This window comes from Sceloporus undulatus, chromosome 4 (assembly GCF_019175285.1).
Source record: "Sceloporus undulatus isolate JIND9_A2432 ecotype Alabama chromosome 4, SceUnd_v1.1, whole genome shotgun sequence".
Taxonomy (NCBI): domain Eukaryota; kingdom Metazoa; phylum Chordata; class Lepidosauria; order Squamata; family Phrynosomatidae; genus Sceloporus; species Sceloporus undulatus.
In genome coordinates this window covers 62,725,377-62,747,119 of record NC_056525.1, presented here as the reverse complement: position 1 = coordinate 62,747,119, position 21,743 = coordinate 62,725,377, and the positions used below count along the sequence as shown (strand labels likewise).

The following is a 21,743-nucleotide window of genomic DNA, read 5'->3' as shown; positions in this document are numbered from 1 at the left end:
GGAAGTCTGGATGAAAGAACTACCTTCCCCGTCCCGGAAGTCCCGCCCCCCCTTTTGTGGGCAACATTCCATCTTCCCTTATCAGTTTTGCTTTGGCTGCTGAGGCCCCTTTGTACCAGGATATTCTAGCTCTGGCATCTCATGTCATTATTTATTATGTCTTTAGTGCAATGCACTGGGCGCCAGGCAAGCAGAAATCCTTCAAAATGTCATCCTGCACTTGACACATTTAGCTGTGAACTCCTCTTCAGCATTCCTCAGCCAGAGCTTCACTTCTAAATTCCTTTCTTAATTGTCCACTGGCTTGCTAGCTTCATATTGAGTACATATAGATATTGATTATACAACATTTTGATTTTAACCTCCACAAGGGAGTGAACTGAATCACATGGATTGTTTATCAGTTTGCAAAGTTATTGCCCTGTGATTCAGTAGGAGCCAATGTTGGGATATCTGAATGAGGGGAGAGAGCTTACATGCAGGAAAACCCTGTCTATCTAATGAGTGGAAGAGAGAATGCAAAAATCTTCCAAGTGCCTGACTAAATCTCATACAGACCAAATCGCCTTTTGTTTGAAAAGGTTTGAAAACACTGAAATTCTGGACTGTGCCAACAACTATCAGTTCAGAATGCCCACAGAGAAGCCAATGAAATCCATAAACACCTGGACAACAGGAAAGAAGAAACCCTGAAAGTAAACAGAGTTTGGCTACCAGTCCTGAAGAACACCAAAACCCAGCCCATGCAAATGAAAACCATCCTGGGTGAGGGGGCTTTCCCAGCAGAGAATGGAGCATCAATTAGACACCTTGAAACCTTGCCATTCAACAACAGAACAATACACAGATTAGGTGTTGGTTTGAACATTTCCCAGCTCAGCCATGTAAATTTACTGGGTGACCTTGGGCAAGTCACACTCTCTCAGCCTCAGGGGAAGGCAATGACAAACCTCCTCTGAGCCAATCTTGCCAAGAAAAGCCCATGATAGGGTTTGCCTTAGGGTCCCCCCATAAGTCAGAAATGACCTGAAGGCACACAACAACAAACAAGGTCTCTTTTTTCATGTTTAGTAGAATTTTCTGTCAAGGAATCATTATTAGTGCTTAGAGTTCTTTAAAACTGTAAGGCCTCTGGCTTCCTCTATTTTGCAAAAACAACACAGCAGCATTTCCTTTGTGGTCACTGAAGCTATTGTGTGTGTAGTTACAATGGACAGAACTGAGGCAATGAAAAACACAACTGAAACTAGAAAACATAATAGCTGAAAAGTCTTTTTAAACCACTGATTAGATCAACACAAAGACATGCCTTTATCAAGATCAGGCACATCTGAATCTCTCTGGCAGAAGGTTCATCTAGGATGCATTTGTTGGTGCCACAACAAACTACAGGTCTCAGAATTCCACAGCATTGAGCCAGGGCAGTTAAAGTGTTAAAGTGGGGTCAATCTGGATTATTTCTGCAGTGCAAATGCAAAATGCAGCATGACAGTGACTCAGTGCTGTGGAATCCTGGGATTTGTAGTTTTGCAAGATATTTAGCCATCTCTCTGAAAGAGCTCTGGCATCACACCTGGGGTGACCAAGTGTCCTAACAGACAAGGCACCTCAAAATATAGGACATTCCAGAAAAAATGTAGGATGATACCAAATAAAACCTAAAAAAACAAATGTAAATTCACACTTCTTAGTCATGCTCAGACTGGAGGACCTTTTGAAATTCCTCCTTTGAAATGTTGGCCATGTCCTGGAAAAAGAGGAAGTCTGGTCAGCTTGACTTTAAGCATTAGCATTAAGTGAAAGCGGTGTCAGACTGGATTATTTCTACAGTGCAGATGCAGCCCTAAATAAATAAAGCACTCCAACAGTTGCTCTCATGTCAGAATTTGTACTTTTAAAGAAGAGGCACAACCATTAAAGCTATGAGAGCTGCATCTGAACTGCAGAAACACTTCAGTTTGACCCCACTTTAACTGCCATGGCTCAGTGCTTTGGAATCCAGGGAATTGTAGTATGTTGCAGTATCAGGGTCCAAAACCCACTGCAAAAGTAATCCAGTTTGAGACTGCTTTAACTGCCCTGGCTCAGTGCTAGGGAATCCTGGGAACATTTCGTCTTCTCTGTCAGAGAGCTCTTTTGCCACAATAAACTACAATTCCCAGGATTCCTTAGCACTGAGCCAGGACAGTTAAAGCAGTCTCAAACTGGATTATTTTTGCAGTGGGTTTTGGACCCAGCTGTCTGATAGAGAAGGCTAAACATCTCAGCAGACTACAGTTCCCAGAATTTCATAACACATAGCCATGGCAGTTAAAGTGGTGTCAGACTGGATTAATGCTGCAGTGTGGATACAGCCAGGATCACTATAAATCAATGGGCCACTTGAAATCACATGCACAAAAAGGATGGGCATATCTTTTTTAAACATATATCTTTTTATTATTTTCATTTTCATTGAAATCACCATATAAATTATTGTATTTAAAATGCACCCACAGATCAACAAAAACTTCCTACCTTCAAGTAGTTTGGGCTAATTAAATGATAGTGGCTTTCAAATCGGCTTATATTCATAAATCTGTACCTATATTCAACTCTTCTATCATATTACTCCTCTTCTATAGTTATCAAACTAGTATTAAAAACAAAGAGTTTAAATATTTCAATAATCAAAAATATTTACATCCTTATTAGTTTCTTGATATGTTTGCTAAGAATTTTTAGAGCCATATATATACCGTGTATATATATATATGTATGTATGTGTGTATATATATATATATATATAAAATGATTTGAGATGCCACACACACACACACACACACACACACATATCCATACACACACACAATCCAATCTCTTTTTGCTGTATTCTTCAATATCTTATCACACTATCCCTCTGTAAAGGGATAAAGTTCTCAAATTAGCCAAACAATCTTTTAAGAGGCAAACAATCTCTCCGTCTTACTTCACAGTCCTGGCTCACTAGTTTTCTCAGAGGCGTCGTGTTTTGAGTTTTGGACTAAGCCTCTGGAGACCTGGGTTCGAATCCTGACTCTGCCAAGGAAGCCTACCTTGGGCAAGTCACACTCTCTCAGCCTCAGAGGACGGCCGTGGCAAAAAACCCCAACACAAACCCACCTCTGAAGGAAGTTGCCAAGAAACCCCCATGATAGGTTCTCCTCAAGGTGGCCATAGGTCAGAGAGGACTTGAAGAAGGCACACAACAACAACATTAACAACTTAATCATCTCACAGAAGTCCATCCATTCTCTTCCTGAGGACCATGAAGACCAAGAAAGGATTGCTTACCTTCTTTCTGCTGTTGCTTCTGCTGCAAAGAAAGCTCTCTCTGGGGGAGACAAAAGGGAAAGGCAAACGTGACTCTTTCCTTCCTTCCCAAACTTCGTTCACCTCCTTCCTCCTCTCAAATTACAAGCAAAGGAAGGGCCTCTCTGCCTCCTCCTCCTCCTCTTGCTTCAGCCTTTCTGGGCGTTGCCTTTGGGTCCAGAGAGATCGAGTAAGTGAGCCAGACTGCAAGTAGGAAGATGGTGCCAACTTATTTATTTTTTTAAACTATGGCTGCCTATGTATTTTTTTTAATAGCTGTCTATTTTAACATTGCAATGATTTAATTCCCCTTTTTTAATGCGCCTCTTGTCTATGTTTTTAATTGCATCGGTCTTTTAATATTGCGAAGCCACCCCTGTTCTGGGAAAAGAGCAGGATACAAATAAATATAATGATGATGATGATGATGATGATACGTGAAGCACTGTGCAAATTTTACAGCATTCTATAAATAAATGTTAACAACAATAATAATAATACAGTCATCGTAATAATAATCTGCACTGGAGGAATAATTCAGTTTGATGCTGGCATGGATCAATGGCTGCATCCGCACTAGAGAAAAAATCCAGTTTGACACTGCTTTAACTGCCAAGGCTCAATGGATGTATCTGCACTGGAAAAATAATCCAGTTTGATGTGTTTTAACTGGCATGGCTCAATCGCTGCATCCGCACTGGAGAAAGGAACACCACTTGAACAGCCATGGCTCAGTGGTATGCAATTTTGGGAGTTGTATTTTGTTATGGCACCAGAGCTCCCTGACAGAGGCAAAATGCCTCACAAACTACAATTCCCAGAATTCCATAACATCCAACCATGGCTGTTAAATTGGTGTCCAACTGGATTATTTCTGCAGTGCGGATACAGCCATCCGCACAGCAGAAATGATCCGGTTTGACACCACTTTAACTGCCATGGTGGGATGGTTGTATCCACATTGCAGAAATAATCCAGTTGGGCAGGACTTTAACTGTTATGGCTCAATGTTGTGGAATTCTGGGAATTGTAGTTTTGTGAGACATTTCGCCTCTGTCAGTTGGGAGCCACAACAAACTACAATTCCCAGAATTCTATATCATGGAGCCCTGGCAGTTAAAGGGGAGTCAAACTGGGTTATTTCTGCAGTGCAGAAGCAGCCCGTGGTGTGGAACTCTGGGAATTGTAGTTTGTTTTGGCACTAGAGCTCACTGATTGAGGAAGCTAAATGTCTCACAGAACTCCAGATCCCAGAATTCCATAGCACTGAGTCAGGGCAGTGTGAGAAATATAAACAAATACATTGCCTTTTCATAGGGGTGTTGCAAAGGGGAGTTTGGAACTTGTAGAAATACTTATACCATCTACAGGATGGTTTAGAACAGAATGTCCTGAGAAGAGGAGCGTATATGCGAGAAGACAAGGTCACCAAAAGAAGTGAAAAAGTTATGGCAAACCAGGAGACAGGAGGCTCAGAGATAAGAAACAGACACAGGAATTGAGATTAGAAAGGCAAATTTAATAAAGGACAAAGAAAGTCCTGAAGGAAAAATGTAAAGGGCATGGGTTAAAGTAAAAAAATGCCATGGTGATGATGATGGCACATGGGTTAAAAATAAAACATAAATGATTTCTTAATATTTAATTGCTGCCTCTCTAAAAAGCTTTTATGCTTTTCTCTAACCAAGAGAAAACAGGTGCCAGTTAAGAAATTCAATTACGCTATTCTTGTGAGAAACAGATGCCTGAGATATGTGTCTGTGCATGGATTATATTGACTGTTGACATGACATCAGATTCTGTTTTCCCATGTCTTCTTTGGTAATTTTTGTAGGTAGACATCTGTTGGATTTCAAATATGATGAGCAAGACTATAGCTTTGCCTAAGGGTATAAAAAGGGCTTTTGTTTCTTTGCTAAAACCAGATTTGAGTACAACAAGACTCCGGTGTTAGCCATTTTTTGGTTTGCAAACCAAAATAAACCTATTTCTGTTTTTAATTCTCTGACTCTTGTCTAGGCATTGGCTATTTCATTGGACAGGAGGGTATAATTGTCTTTTTCTAGGCTGCATCAAGAGGAAGGCCTCCCATTAACACATTTGGCTTGTGAAACATGTGTTATATCTGGGAGGGAGTTGGCACATATTATCTTGGAATTGTTCTGGCAACCCTTTTAAATTCAAGGCACCCCAGAATTGTTATCCCCAAACGGGTGGGGCAGCGTACTTGTTTCCTTAAGACACCAATAGAGGTAACTGCAGGCTTCTTTAAACCTATTTTAGGCTGTATCCGCAGTGCAGAAATAATCCAAGTTGACCTCATTTTAACCGTCATGGCCTAGTGCTATTAAATTTTGGGATTTGTAATTTTGAGAGACATTTAGCCTTCTCTGTCAGAGAGCTCTGATGCCATAACAAGCTACAATTCCCACAACTCCCTAGCATTAAGCCATGGCAGGTAAAGTGAGGTCAACCTGGATTATTTCTGCGGTGCGAGTGCAGCCATTAACACATCTAGTCACTATGCTAAACACAGAAGTGTTGGCCTGCTTGGGAACTAATTTGCTGAAATAGTTAAGGTTAAATCATGGTTTGTTTGCTTTTTTGTTTTGTTTTTCAAATGGGGGGAGCAAGATAACAAACACCTGGAGTTAATGATGCCAGATTTTGGCAAGGAAACACAAGCCAGGAGGAGATATAAGAGAAGGAAGCTTCACAGTCACAGTGACCCTTCATATATCACAGTTACGTGCCAATAAGGGTGTTTGTGTGTGAAAAATTGCTGACCATAAGGAAAATGAAATAAGATGCAGTAAATATGTGTAAGATTTTAGCCCATCAAAATTGAACAATTTATCAAAATTGACCAATCAGATGGCCTTTGTTTTCAAAATAATTATATAATACCCATGGAGTGAAAATTCGAGGCTCTTGATTTGCCTCAGTGCCTTTTTAATTAGGAGGGAGAACTGAGATATCAGTTCTCACCATCCGCAACCATCTGGAGCGTAAGTGGACCCCAGGTTGGGTCCTGAATCTGTGTGGAAAGATTATTATTCATGGCCAAAGAGATACCTCCCCTCCTGAACAGAAAAGCCCAGCAGTCTGTACCAGGAGCAAAGAAGAATAATGTTATTAACACAAACTAAAAATATGTAAGCTCACAATGTGATAATACAGAAAGCTATAATAATGACGATGATGACGACGACGATGATATTTATTTATATCGCTGTTTCCACCAAAAAAACAGTACATTGGAACATATACAATCAAAAATGAATGATAAAACACCACACTATAAAATGCCAAAATACTAAAATTATATACTAATATGCTAAAAACAGAAACAAATGAAATCCTCATCAGTTCTTACCCATCTGGGCCACCGCAGCAACTTAATCAAGCGAATCAAAGAGGAAGGTCTTCAAACCTTTACAAAAGCAGATCAGATCCTCCTCCAGACAGAGGTGCAAAAGAAGACTGTTCCACAAATGCAGAGCCAGATACTGAAAGGCTCGCAGCCTTGACAGAGCCATACGCATTGGTAGAACCACCAGTAATCTTTTGTCTGCAGATCTTAAATTTCTAGATGGTACATACCATGCTAGCCAAACTGCCAAATACAGGGAGAGGTTAAAGTGCAGGGCATTAAATACTACAACCAAATGCTTATAGTGAAGTCCAGATTGGTAGCCAGTGGAGATATCTACGAGGGGAAGAGACATGTGAGTATTTGGGGAGATTTAAGACAACCCAAACAGCAGTGTTCTGGATTCAAACTGGAGGTATAAGACAGCAGGAAGCAAACCCTGCAGTAGGCTATTATAATAGTCCAGGCATGAAATAACCAAAGCCTGGACAAGCAAATGGGTAGTCTGGTCAGTCAAAAACCTAAAGATCCCATGAATGTTCAAATAATGGAAGTTACATGCCTTAGCGGTTGCCCCAATAAAGTGAGACAAATTATTGTCCAGGAGGACTCCAAAGTTCCTGGCAATGGAGACAGGGGCCAGTGTGTAACCCCAAAAGCACAATGAAGAACATGAAAGTGGAGTTACTGGGTGGTTAGGATGAAATGCTACTGAAGGGGGAGGGTTGCAAGCCCTCCCAACCTATGCCAGAAAGGTCCTTGGAGCACCCAGCAACAAAGAGAGTCAAGAGTCCGAACTGTGGTTCAAAATAAGCACACCTTTATTTTCCGTACGGGGTGACAGCCGCCTAAATGGCGATTCCAAGACTGTCACACCCAATTGTCTTTCTTCAAATCTTTTATACATTCTAAAAATGCAAGCATAGCTTAAACAGCATATTTCCAAGTTAGCTTTTAACATTTCTTAACAATTTCCTAAAACTAGTTTATTGACTCATTCCTGCCTTCCTGTCAAGTTTCCACAGTTCTGGTTAATCTTTCACAATCCCCATCATTCCTCCTATCTCTAGTTTAGATTGCATGGCCATGCTATGCTGTAATCATTAAACTGCCCAATCGTTCTGTAGTCATTTCAGGTGCCTGTCGCTCTCACTACGATCTATCTTAAGCTTAAGATGGTAAGTGGTCATTCTCAGAGAAACACTCAATAGACAGTGTATCAACAGACTTCCATACAGTAGCATCAGTTGAATCAAAAATCTAGTGTCATCTGTCTAGATTTATATTGGAAGCCCACCTCTGATACAAGATGCTTATAAACCTTCATGTACAGTAGAGAGGATCTCATTACCTCACTAGCCAAAAATAATCAGTTCAGGGTTAGTTTTAACAATAGGATCATAATTTCATCATTATTGGTTAGTCTATGTTGCACAAATGTAACACCAAATTACACAATGAGTGGATTAAGTGAGCTGTCAGACTCTAAATGGCAAATCCCAAAGTTGGCCAAGGAGAAATGTAAATACTGTATAACAAGTTGAGAAAAATCACTGAGGACTCTTGAGACATTGGTTGCATTTGCACTGTAGAAATAATGCAGTTTGACACTGCTTTAACTGCCATGGCTCCACATGATGGAACCCTGGAAACCGTAGTCTGTTGTGACACCAGAGCTCTCTGACAGAAAAGGCTGCATATCTCAAAAACTACAAGTCCCAGAATTCCATGGCATTGAGCCATGGCAGCTAAAGCAGTGTCAAACTGTATTATTTCTGCAATGCAGATGCAGCCATTAATAGGAAACAAGAGTCATACAGCTTATAGTAAAGCAGGGTTGGGCAATGAGTAGGAAGGTGGGGGCTGTACCTATACCCTTTCAATTTTTTTTTTTAAAGTTTAACTTTTTAAAAATACTCCCATTTTCTCTAGGGGGCAGAGAACAAATTCATCACATTTTTGGTGAACATGGCAAAATTGTCCTGCCTGGATGCCCTTAGCGTATGTGGGACATTTTTGGTTTATATGGAAGAAGATGAATAATTTTTGAAACACATTTTGATGTGCTGGGGCCCTGGAGTGAAGGGTACAAAATCACAAAGTGAGAATCATAGCATGGTGCAATGAGCTCTGTAGACGAATCTCCAAGGTTTTTTATTTATACCAGATGTTAATAGGTAAACATGTCAATCACTGGGTTATCACATTGTTTATTATCAGCCATGCGTATACTCAATACCTATTACAAAGTCATAAAAATGATATATAATAGTCTGTTCCATCCTTGTAAGCAGTTGGCAGTACAAATTTCTTTTCTTTTTGCTAGCTCAGCATGTCGGCCAATACATATCATCTCTCATGTCCAGCCACCCATCATGTACTCCCTGTGACTATCCACCCATGTGTGCATGGGCGTATGTCTCCAGGAAATACTGTACTCTACTCTGGTGGCTTAAGATTGGTCTTTGGGGGTTGCATGCAGCCCACCCCTGCAATAAAGAAAGGACTAATACGAGATATGGGTGGTTCAGAATGGCCAAGAACACTGAAACTAATAAAAGAGTATTGAAATAGCTGCAAGGAAAAACAAAGCAGCAGCAGATTGTGTCCTAAAGGATGGAAAGCTGGTCATGCTAGTTGGGGCTTTTGGGAGCTGAAGAACAAAGGGGAGGGAGGGTGAGCTTAAGGAAAAGCACTGATTAAAGAGGATATACTTTATTTAAAGCATTTATCACCTCTCAGCCCCTCAGGGCGGCAATGCTGTTGTTAACTGCCATCAAATCAGCTTTCCCCCTAAGGTGAATTTAGGAATGAGATGCCTCCAAGACACCCTGTCATCAGTAGCCCTGCTCAGGTCCTGCAAACTCAGGGCAGTGGCCTTCTTGATTATCCACCTATAATGCAGTCTTCCTCTTTTCCTACTGCTTCCCACTTTGCATAAGTATTCTTTTCATTTCTAATTAGTCATTTAATCTCATCATGTGGTTAAATTGTGATACTCTCATGTTGGTCATTCTGATTCCTAGGGACAGTTCAGGCTTCATTTGCCCTGTGTGCTGTTTGCCTTCAAGTAATTTCACCAGACAGAAAAAACAATAACTCACTCGAAATGTGGTGTTGGAGAAGAGTACTTGGGATACTGTGGACAGCCAAGATGACAAACAAATGGGTTCTTGAACAGATCAGACCAGGGCTCTCCCTGGAAGCTAAGATGATCAAGCTGAGACTATCACACTTTGGCCACAAAATGAGAAAGCACAGATCACTGGAAAAAAACAATAATGCCAGGAAAGGTAGAGGGTAGACAAAAGGGAGGAAGATAACAAACCAGATGGATAGACTCTATCATGAGGATAGAGGATCTGGGCGCGGCATTGAAGGGTAGGATTCTTGGAGATATCATAGAATCGTAGAGTTGGATATCATCCACAGGGTCACTGTGAGTCAGAGTTGATTTGAGGGCAGCTAAGAACAACAATTTCAACTTATGGTGACCCTATTACCAGGTTTTCTTGGCAAGTTTATTCAGAGGGGGCTTGCCATTGCCATCTTCTGAGGCTGAGAGAGTGTGACTTACTCAAGGTCACCCTGTGGGTTTTCATGGCCAAACTTGGAATCAAACCCTGGTCTCCAGAGTCATAGTCCACTCAAACCACTGCACCATACTGGGTCTCATTTGCCCTAGGACCATTTTTTTTGTCTCTTTGGCAGTCCATGGTATTTGTAGAACTTTCCTCTGGCATCACATTTCAAAATAGCTGATTCTCTTCTTGTCATCCCCTCATCACACCACTGTTCAGGTTTAACAACAATAAGTAGAAATTAGAAATACAATGTCATGGACAATCATCTTCAATCTGAGGTACAATGGACAAAAGCATTCACTAAGAAAATAAAAACATTTTAATACAGGTTCAAAATTCTTAGAAATAATTTTAAAATCACAGACAGTTAAAACATCCAGAGCAGCCACTCTTGCTTTGGAGGACTCAAGGCCATGTGAAACAACAGTCTTAGTTACCTGCCAGAAACTAAAAAGAGAAGGAGCCAGACTGACTTCACCTGAGAGGGAGTTCTGTATTTGTGGCTTTGCTATAAATAAAACCCTATAATGTGTATCCATCAAACTTGCATAGACATGTCTCTCTTGAACACAACTAAGCATGAATTAGAGTTGGCCCTCCACATCTGTGGCTTTGACTTTTGTGGATTTGATCATTCATGGGTTTCATAGAATCATAGGGTTGGAAGAGACCCAAGGGCCATCCAGTCCAACCCCATTCTGCCATGCAGGAACTCTCAGTCAAAGCATCCCTGACAGATAGCCATCCAGCCTCTGCTTAAAGACCTCCAAAAAAGGAGAGTCCACCAATCACTGAGGGAGTGTGTTCCACTGTCAAACAGCCCTTCTATTGTAGAGGGAAAATAGGACATTTAGGTAGGACATGTAGGAATTTTATATTGCCTAGATAAGTTAGCTGAATAAATATATCAGAAGCCATGATTTTGGGCTGATATAAAATGAGGAACCAGTTTCTATAGGGGGTCAGACAACAGTCAAGCTTTTTGCTGAATTAGACAAAAGGACAGACATTAGCTTTTGCAGACTTGCAGACTCTGCTATAATCAAGTGAGTTTCATATAGAAACTCACTCCCTGAGGTAAGTTCCCCTTTTAATTGTCTGGGATATTGCCTTATGACTGGCATGAATGCTGCCCTGGAAAGATTCGAGAGCTGTGTCTTGCATATGCAATGAATAAAATCCTTGTATCCTGGACTATTTGTTAAGTGTTTCCTGGCTTTAAATTTTTCCTGTTTCACTATCCAGAAATTCCTCCTAATGTTGAGGTGGAATTTCTTTTCCTGGAGCTTGCATCCATTGTTTCATGTCCTATTTTCTGGAGCAGCAGAAAACAAGGTTGCTCCCTCCACAATACGACATCCCTTTAAATATCTAAATAGGATATTATATCACCTCTTAGGCTTCTCTTTTCCAGGCTAAACATCCCCAGCTCCCCAAGTCTGTCCCCATAAGGTATGGTTTCCAGACCCGTCTCCATTTTAGATGCCCTCCTCTGGACATGCTCCATCCTGTCAACATCCTAATTGTGGTGCCCACAACTGGATACAGGATTCCAGGTGAGGCCTGATCAAAGCAGAATAGAGTGGCACTATTACTTCCCTTGGTCTAGACACTATACTTCTAGTGATACAACCTAGAAGCGCATTGGCCTTTTTAGCTGCCGCATCACGCTGTTGACTCAACTTGTTGTCTACTAGGATTCCTAGTATTTCAGGTGAGGCTTAACCAAAGCAGAATAGAGTGGTTTCCATTACATTCATTACGTTCCAGCTTGTTAGCATCTTGACTTGATCAATATGTTCTTGCTAGAAATCTCTAGGTCTTTCAGTGGATCTCTATGGTCAACCTCTACTGAAATTCATGCTGGGGGATTTAAAAAATTCCTAAAGAGGACACTTCTCTAGACATCTGTAGGTCCTCCAGTGCAATTTTATGGCCAGTTTCCAGCAGATGTTGACCAGAGAGTTGCCCTGGAGAACCTGGAGAGATGATCTCTCAGGTTAAATTAATCATAGTTTTTGCTTATTTGCATTTGCTCCCACTTTCACTGGGGTCCTATCTAACCCCAGAAAAATTGGGAAGCTCCCCTGTATCAGTGTTTTGAGCTTTTATTTGGTCATGTCCTCCGTTTTCTTGAATAAGCCTCCATTTTTAGGTGCCTCCTTGTCCTTCTTAGCAATATATATATATATATATATATATATTTGGCCACTCTAGCCTCAGAGGAGAGCAAAGGCAAACACCCCTCTGAAGAAATTTGGCAAAAGGAAACCAGAACCTAAGTTGGAAAGAACTGGAAGGCATACATAGGAAGGCTAGAATTCAAAGATATAGCCATGTTAGTCTGTAGAATCAGTACATAGAGAGATCTTGTAGCACCTTTGAGACTCACTGAACAAAGAAATGGGCAGCGTGAGCTTCCCTAAAGTCTGCTTCCTCAGATGCATTTGGAGGAGTGGAAACCAGGAGCAGACATATATATGCCATTGGTATGTGAAGTGTCAATTCAGTGTGAAGCCGAAGGCTTTTGTTGCCGTCATCCATAGTTTTTTGTGGGGTTTTTGGGCTAAGTGGCCAATATGTTCTAGAAGAGGTTGTTTCTGACGTTTCGCCAGCATCTGCGGATGGCATCTTCACAGAAATGTCAGTTTCATTTTCCAAAGCTGAAATGGTCTTGCCACTTCATTTCTACACACAAAGGATTTTGAACTTGAGGTGTGTGTGTGTGTGTGTATATATATATCTATCTATCTGTCCCTGGTTTCCACTCACTAAATGCATCTGAGGAAGTGGACTGAAGTCTAGGGAAGCTCATGCTGCCAACTTCTTTCTTTCTTTCAGTCTCAAAGGTGTGCAACAAGATCTGCCTACAGTTGTTGTTGTTGTTGTTGTTGTTATTATTATTATTATTATTATTATATCCAAATGCATCTGAGGGGGCAGACTATCTGGGCCTATTTCCCCCTTCCTCCTCCACAGGAGGAATCTAGTGACGTAGTTTATTGAACAGTGACGCAAATGCCTGGCGCCGGAAGTGGCGACTATTTCCGGCGCCGCTCTGGTGGCGGCTTCCGGTGTGAGGCGTGAGCGTGGCTCTTCTCCTCCTTCTCCTTCTCCTTCCGAGGGAGCCATGGCGCCGGGAGGGAGCAACGGCGGGGGCTCGAGCGCGGTCTCCCCGGAGGGGCTCCGGAGCTGGGTCCGAGGGGCCTACCGCTTCGCCACCGACCGCAACGACTTCCGCCGGTGAGCAGGGCTCAGGAGCAAGGAGGGCCTTTGAGCTCAAGGGGAACCAGCGCCTCCTCCTTTCCCGGACCCGCCCTCCATCTCTGCCTTCTGCCCGGGAGGAATCCCCAAAGGCCTCCCATGCTGAGCAGGGGCAGAAGCATGCATTTCTCCTTATCTGAGTGTGTTATTTTTAAAGCTCAGGGCGACAGACATCTTTTTTCCAGGACATGTCCTCCATCTCTGCCTTCTGTCCGGGAGGAATGTCAAAGTGCCCTCCATTTGGAGAAGAACTAAGAAGCATGAATTTACATTTATACCGAGGGTCTTTTGCTTAAGGTGACCAGAGGTCCTCCTTTTTCAGGACATGTCCTCCATCTCCAGCCTTTTGTCCAGGAGGAATTGCAAAAGGTCCTCCCTTTGGAGCAGGGCTCAGAAGCATGAATTGATATTTACACTGAGCGCCTTAGCTATTCTTTGATCAAGTCCTCCAATGTTCTGGAAGGTCCTCCAATTTGCAGTGCCTTGTCCTCCTAGCAATGAGGAGGACCTCTGTTCACCCTGCCTTGGCCTCCTTTTCTCTTCAGTCCAGGCCAAGGCCCCTCCCGGCCTTCCCATCTGCCCAGTGGTTTCGCCTCTGGGGTCCTGGTTCTGCCATGGGGAAAGGAGGACAAGGGCGAAGAGGCGGAGGATCACTGGCAACCCATGGCTTCCCCCCTTCCTTCCATTTTTGTGGGAGCCCCCAAAGGCAGGGTGACCAGATGGCCTCAACTCAAAGGAGGGTGAGGCACCCCCAAATGGAGGACAGCAAAGAAAAATGGAGGACGTGGCCAAAAAAAGGCTTGAAAACACTCAGTATAAATATAAATTCATGCTTCATAGGAATGCTCAAAATGGAGAACATTTTGTAATTCCTTCTCAGCAGAAGGCTAAAACGGCAGACCTGTCCTGGAAAAGGAGGACAACTGGCTGCCCAGGGCCCCATCAGGGCAAGGGATGCCAGGGAGCAGGAATGGGACTGGCAGTGTCCCTGATTACGGGAGGTGCCCTTTATTCAGGGCCAGAAAGGCTGTCCCTTACTACAAAGGATGCCCTGGATTGGAAGGCTGGGAAACTAGAAGAGTGCTGAGGATCCCAGGGACGGCCAAAAAGACAGATAGGACTTCAACTAGATCAAACTTGAATCTTCCCTGGAAGCAAAGATTATACAATTAAGGCTGTCGTGCTTCAGCCACTTCATGAGAAGGCATGGCTCACTTGAAAGGCATCAGTGGTTGGAAAGATGGAGGGCAGTAGAAAGAAAGGAAGACCACAGGCCAGATGGTTAGTCAGTCAGGAGGTCATAGGCCTGAATCTGCAAGACCCAAGCAGAGCAGTGAAGGATAGATAGGGTGGCCTTAGAGATGTCTCATCCACAGGGTTGCCATGAGTCAAGGGCAGTTAACACATAAAGAAAGCCTGGCCCATGTCAGACTGGCAGGTGTCCTTCATTATACAGGGTGCCCTTTATTGGAGGGCCAGAAAGCTTGTCCATTGTTACAAGGGATGCCCTTTATTGGAGGGCTAGAAATTTTGCCCTGTATCGGACTGGCAGGTGTCCCTTAATGTAAGGGAGGTCCCTGCTTTGATGGTTGGAAAACCTTTTTATATTATAGATTGAACATTTTTTTATATCATAGACTACCCCCCTCCTCCTGTATTTTGGGGTGCTAGCTCATCATGAAGACAGGAATGTGTGCATCATGTGATTTATGAAAGTGGACAATATTAATTTTGCAGAGAAGCACATACCTCAAGATAACTGAAATCAGTACTTTTATTTGATATTTCAGTAGAACGTGAACTTGTTAAACTTCCTGAGTGCCAATCATGCATGTCATGAATTTCAAAATCTTCTGGGAAGTAAGAAGGCGAACTTGATAAAGACAACCGTTGTATTTGCTTTATTTTATAGTAAAAATGTTAGCCATGGCCCGAAGGAGGAGGGCCCTGCCTACATAGATAGCCCTCCACACCAGGTCTACTAAGAACAAGACAACAACAACATCTTGACAAAATGCAGGCTTGTGACTAACATTGTCATATTTTTTAAATATTACTTTCTTCTGTGTTATTTTTAACACCTTTGCCTTCTGAAGATGTTTGCAATGTGTATTTTGTGCATTTTGGTTGGCCCAAGAAAGGTATCACTGTTTTGTGGAGGTTGGCTGTTATTGTGGCCAACACATCTATCCCTGAATAGCTTAAGAAACTAATCTTTCCTCTTACTCAGAATTCTGGCTGATCTGCCTTTAAAACCATGTATGGGTTTCCCATCTATTTGGATAACACATTGTAGAGTGCTTAGCACTGTAAAGTGGTATAGAAATGTAAGTGCTATTGTTGTTGCTGTCTATCTGCATCTTGTTCATATCAGTCTCTTGTATCTCCTCCTTCAGCTTCCTTTGTCTTGCCACCCAAGAGCCTATTCTGTAGATTGTATCTCCTTCCCATTCTCAGCCAGGGCATTGACTACTCTGTCATAGGTATTTTCATTCTGTTGTTCTCCAGTCCCTCCAAATCTTAAAGCTTTCTTTGTCTTTAAGCTCCAAAAGAGACAATGCATCCAGATCTCTCCCTCTCTCTGTTAGTAGTCATCATTTCATTGATTTCTTCCAGCTTAATGTTTTTTTCTTCCAAAGATGTCAGTTTTGTGTTAATATGTTGCATTTCAGTAAAAATCTTAAATGTTATTATTTTTTTAAATGATACCTTTAAAGTTACTTGTAATTCTTCCTTCAGATCCTTCTTAAACTGTTTTCTTCAATCCACAGTCTTCTGGGCCAGCTAACTGACATATTTCTTTTCAAATTTGTTGATTTGTTCATTTATTTAATTTGGTTGATTAACAGATGCTCTTCTTGGCCCTTGAGCATATGTAGATTGCCCTGTTTTGGATCTGGCACAAGATCCCATCTTTTCTTAGCTGCAGAAACATTTTGACAGCTGTCAAATTTAAAACACAATTTTTCCTGTGCAATTTCCACTCTGACCACTAGATGCCCCTGATTCCTTCAGCCCTCCATGGTGCCTTCTAGGCATTATACTCTTCAATTGGAAACAAACCTCTTCCTTTAATTTCCTCCTCTTTGATGTAGTGGTGATGTTTAGATTACTACACTTCTAAAAGCAAACTCTAAAAATTCTCGGACATCAACATTTCCATCAATATTTATTTGATATTTGATTAAAGAATGTACATCCCTAGCCTTTAAATCTTTGCAGTTTACAGTGGTACCTCGGGATACGAAATACCCAGGTTACGAAATTTTCGGGATACGAAAAAATCCCATAGGGAATTATTGTTCCGGGTTACGAATGTTTTTTCGGGTTACGAAAAAACTTTTGGCGCTTTTCGGCGCAAATCGCGGCTTTTCCCCATTAGCGCCTATGGCATTTCGGCTTACGAAGGCTTTTCGGGTTACGAAAGCGGCCGCAGAACGAATTAATTTCGTAACCCGAGGCACCACTGTAATTCCTTCTCAGTACTTTCTAATTCACTGTTAACTAACATTTTTTTAAAAAGTGTGTTTTAAACTCAAGTCGGAAAGTGTTTTATTCCACATAACTTTAGCTGATAAATGATTATATGATTTTACGATTCTATGATTCTGTTTTACTCACAGTTCCACAGATAGTGATTCTGGTGTTGGAAGTTGTTTAATTCCACTCACTGGCAAATTCTTTGATAAATCACAAAGTGGATGCCTTTATTTAAAAGTAGAAAGTTGAGTATGCTGTGTTCAAAACTCTTTCAGTGGCTACAATGCAGTGAGGCGAGATGTTACTTCCCGGTCTCCTTTGTTCTAGCCATGGCCAAATGACAAGGATTAGCGTTGTCTTCATTGCTAGGAACAGGTACCAGACCTTTGGGATGATCCTCTGCGCTTCCTGTGCCAGGGAAGCTGTTTCAGCTAGTGCCACGTTCAACATAGGGTCCCTTAGCGGAATTTCCAAGAGCCCCTACAACACTCTAGCATTTCAACCTGGAACCAGACAGGAAATCTTCAGTGGGATTGTGTGTAACCAGCAATATGAGCCATAATAATTGAACTATTTTGTATTTATTTCAGGAACCTCATTGTTAATCTGGGTCTCTTTGCAGTAGGAGTTTGGGTAGCCAGAAATTTAACAGATATTGATTTGATGGCACCACAACCTGTTGCATAGCTGGTAAGTAGCCAAGACTGAGGGGGAAAGAGCATACATATAGCTTCTAAATTTGTCTATTCTCAATCAGATTAATAGTTAACTGAAAACTTGAATAAATATTCTTGTTCTGTAAAGGAGTGCTTTTAAAAAAAAATCCTTGGACACAGCCTTTGATAGTTTTCTTTTTACCGAACAGTCACTCTTTTTGGGAAAAAGTATCACCTCTGCATTCTGAATTTTTGTGATCTGAGACAAGACGTTAGCTTGATTAGCAAGACCCTTTTATTTAAATGTTGAGTAGAATTAACACTGGATTTAGCAGGTGCCATTTATGCAGCTTGCTTGAAAATAAGCTAGAGATGGAAAAATTATCCCCAAGGCCACGATCTGTGGAGAACTAAAACTAAAGAAAGAGTGGGGAAAGTGTGGTTCCTGTGTGACTTCTGGTGGTCAGTCTTTCCCCCAAATTAACTTATGGTCCAAAATGACTGCTAGAAGGTGTGACTGGCATTTCCACCATGCTTGGAGGTCCCTTGCCCCCACACACCCTGGTCAAAACAATGTATTTATTTTTTTGTCTCAAAAATGCCTTCCAGAGGCTCGAGAAGACCCCCAATCATGGTGAGAATGCTTCCATGTCCCCTGGGCTGCTCATGTGGCTACCAGTCCTGCAGTAATGCATAATTAGACTTGTGACGCCATCTGTGCAGATTGTGAGTGTAGACTGGCAGGCTCTCAAGATGCCAGCCACAGATGCTGGCAAAACGTCAGGAAGAAACTCTTCTAGAACATGGCCACATAGCCTGAAAAATCCACAAAAACCTATAAGACTGGCAGTTATTAGGCTGTTCTGAAAGTTTGTTACACTTTAGGCCGACCTATCGAAATACTATTATTTCATCAAGCCTGAGACAGACATGCTGGTGTGGTGTGTATGTCTGTCAAGGAAAATACATCAAACATGAGATTTTGTGTTTATGAATATTTCTTATGCCCATCTGTGTTACCATGCACTAAAAGTTTTAAAATAGGATTTGATCCTAACCTTTATAATATTTGATTACAGATGTCATTGATGTAGAAGCTTCTGAAGCCAGAACGTCTTCTTGCTGCATGACAAATGAGTTGCAATTGATCACTGCATTATGTACAGATGTTACCTTCCAAGTGGCTTCTATTCCAAGTATTAGAGGCATCAGGAGATCTAGAATATGAAGGATTAACAACAACACCGAGACAATGTTTTACCAGTACATTTTCATTATGTTCATTTCACTGGTTTGGGAGCAAATGGTTTCGAGTCCAAGTGAAAGTGTAGTTCCTGAAGCTCTACTTTTTTGCCGTAGACAGTTATTCAAAAGAATAAGATAAAATTCTTTTGTAGATGAAATTGGTTTCTGTATGAAGTGTTTAATAGCTTCTGAAGTGAATTGCAAAATAAAAAGACATTCAGTGCATTCAACGTTTTTTCTTTTTAATAGGAAATTTCAGCTTACAAAAACAAGGTAAAAAGAGTAGATTTACAAAAATCATAAAAACATGATTCATAATTCACACTTAAAAGTAGTAACAAGCCTCAGTCCTTTAAGTAGGACATGTTAACTATTCAAAGGGAAATTACATTTTAGAAGGCCTAGGTGAGCCTTAACTATGGACAGTTCTCACCCAGCACAATGGTTGTGTGGTGAATTGTGATTTTTATATTGTATGCGGAAAAGAAACTGTTTGGTGTTGCATAGCATGTTGGTGTCCTGGACTGTTCTCTAGTGCAGCTGAAGTTAATAGGAAACCACTTGCTAATGAAGCACAATTTTAACAAACTAAGGACCAAGGTGTTGTGCCTGTTTAGGACACCATTACTACTACAATGTCTCATTTAAAGTTCCCATTGATAATGGAAAGATAATTCTTCACCAGAGCCATCTCTTCTTCCCATAAGGGGATGACAGGTAGCTGAATCTGAAGGGGAAATAAAAGATGTATCTAAGACTTCAGCTGCCAGTAAGGGTGAAACAGAATTTTGGTCCAAAACATACTGCAGAAATAAGCCAGCTTGAGACCACTTTAACTGCCCTAGCTCAGTGCTGGGGAATCCTGGGAATTGTATTTTATTGTGGCACCAGAGCTCTCTGATAGAGAAGGCTAAATGTCTCACAAAACTAGAGTTCCCAGAATTCCCTAGCATTGAGCCAGGGCAGTTAAAGTGATCTCAAAGTGGATTATTTCTGCAGTGTGTTTGGACCTTTGTCTGTAGGCATACTGTTTGCAGAATTCAAGAAAGGACGCAAAGAACTAAAATTTTGCAGCTAGAGCACAACATTGTTTTTCATAACTATGACAGCTCACAGCTTCCTATTAGACTATACTAGAGCTCTTGGTAACCATTAAATCCAGATTATGTTGTAGAAGAGTTTGCTGCAATTCTAAAATGCTGATTATTTATAGGTCTGTCTGCCATCACTAACTATCATCCTGCATGCCACTCTTGCAGCAGAAGCAGTACCCATTGTGAATGGAAGGAGTCAATTTAAGTAATTGACACGACACAAGAAATAACAAGTATAATTGTAGGCAGATTTACCTTAATCTTTCTACAAGAAAAATAAATAAAATAGCATTCATAAATGTGATGCAAGCCAACGAAGTGGTAGCAGTTTTAAAATGTATTGGAATAATTGACCATTAAGGGGGGGGGGGAATTAAGAGTTCATTGCTAGCGATAAGATTTTTTAAATGACATCACTATTCAGCATCACTAGGCTGCAACTCTAGTAATGAAAATTATAGAGCAGCAAAGGTTTATTGAACCTGGCTAGAGAAATGAGGACATCCACTCGTAGACAGTGGAGAAATAGAACTGGGGGATGAATTGAGGAGTGACCCATCCCAGTTTTGTACGTTGGAAAACCTGGTGTGATCTGCAGTGCTTCAACTGATAAAAAATTTTGAAAAAAAAGTTGGCTTTTCTCCCTTGCTACTCAGTTTTACAATATACACTGCAGTACTCTGCTGTATACCTTAGTAGTATGTTTAGCATTTCCTTTTCCCAGGCTCTCAGCTAAATTGAATTGGGAAAATACTGTGGAACCCATACTCTGCACAGAATTTTGTTGCAGAGTTACAGTGCATTCTGCTCTAAACAGTCACTCTTCGGCCTATGCAGACTGCATGCATGCATACTGAAACAATGTAATAGTGACCATGTTTCATTCTATTTGAGCTACTAAGTTTAAAGATAGAGGACAGCTCTAGTTATTAGAATGTAGAATATAAATCTGGTATCATGAAGCAGAATTCAGTAGATGTTGGATTCTCTTAATCACCTTTGTATACAAATACTTAGCTTCATACAGCTACCATGTACACCATGCATATACAGTGCCACAATACTGAACCTGCTTCAAGTTACGATTGAATAATTTTCCTCATAACTGGAAATAACAGGAAGCAGTACACTTTGCTAGATTCCAGTCGGTAATATAACCAAATTCATGTGTTGTTTTTTTAAAAAAGCTTCCACTGAGTGAGTTGTGAGATGTTTTCTGACTCCAATCAAAATTCCAACGTACTGTAGGTTAGGATCAATATTAGGAAATAAGGTATATTCCTTGCATTTCCTGAGTCCAGTGAGAATTCTAGTATTGTCTTGAATGGGGCCAACCTGCTGACAACCAGAGCACCTCATTTCTTGATTCATTGTATCATGGTTCTCCAAAAAAAGCCATAGAGAAGTGTTTTTTGTTCCATGTTATTACACTGTCTGGGACAAAAAACCCCATTAAATCTGATCTGGCTATTTTTATTGAAAACACAGATAACCTGTATGTTGCTAGTATGAACTTTAAGGATTTTAAAAAAAATTGTTCAGGTGACTGCTGCTGAATTAGAAATACAGGTTTAATTCTGTATGTAGTCTGGAACAAAACCTGACTCTGGGGATCTAAAATATTCAGTCCTGATGCATAAGAGTGAAGAACCTATTCCAAACTGCTTTATCAATAGGTTTATCTAGGCATTCTTACTTTCCACAGTATAGTTAAAAG

General features: G+C 41.1%; 3 protein-coding genes across 11 annotated transcripts in view; 1 reads left to right on the top strand and 2 right to left on the bottom strand.

Moving 5' to 3' along the window:
• The window catches only part of LOC121928404 (serine/arginine repetitive matrix protein 2-like), a 37,528-nt gene extending 34,068 nt beyond the window's left edge, over positions 1 to 3,460 (bottom strand). For 6 of the 7 annotated variants that reach the window (XR_006103502.1, XM_042463039.1, XM_042463044.1 and 3 more), the window contains exon 1: positions 3,313 to 3,460. The gene's annotated coding sequence lies outside the window, so the exon portion shown is untranslated. Of the gene's footprint in view, positions 1 to 2,517; positions 2,633 to 3,312 lie in introns of all 7 variants that reach the window. The other variant, XM_042463041.1, reaches the window with a different exon arrangement.
• A 9,870-nt stretch (positions 3,461 to 13,330) lies between these two features.
• On the top strand, positions 13,331 to 19,157 carry TOMM6 (translocase of outer mitochondrial membrane 6). The gene is made up of 3 exons (XM_042463421.1): positions 13,331 to 13,530; positions 17,622 to 17,721; positions 18,767 to 19,157. Exons 1-2 carry the CDS (start codon positions 13,418 to 13,420, stop codon positions 17,716 to 17,718), a joined length of 210 nt encoding a protein of 69 aa, XP_042319355.1. The 5' UTR covers positions 13,331 to 13,417; the 3' UTR covers positions 17,719 to 17,721; positions 18,767 to 19,157.
• Positions 19,158 to 21,743, bottom strand: part of USP49 (ubiquitin specific peptidase 49) — a 63,762-nt gene continuing 61,176 nt past the window's right edge. For all 3 annotated transcript variants that reach the window (XM_042463418.1, XM_042463419.1, XM_042463417.1), the window contains one exon: positions 19,158 to 19,659. The gene's annotated coding sequence lies outside the window, so the exon portion shown is untranslated. The remainder of the gene's footprint in view (positions 19,660 to 21,743) is intronic.

What these genes read in the sequence shown, in the direction of transcription:
- TOMM6 (XM_042463421.1), top strand. Translation starts at nt 13,418, where the DNA reads ATGGCGCCGGGAGGGAGCAACGGCGGGGGCTCGAGCGCGGTCTCCCCG. An exon ending in GACCGCAACGACTTCCGCCG is followed by an intron (nt 13,531 to 17,621) that starts GTGAGCAGGGCT and finishes TATTTATTTCAG; the next exon opens with GAACCTCATTGTTAATCTGG.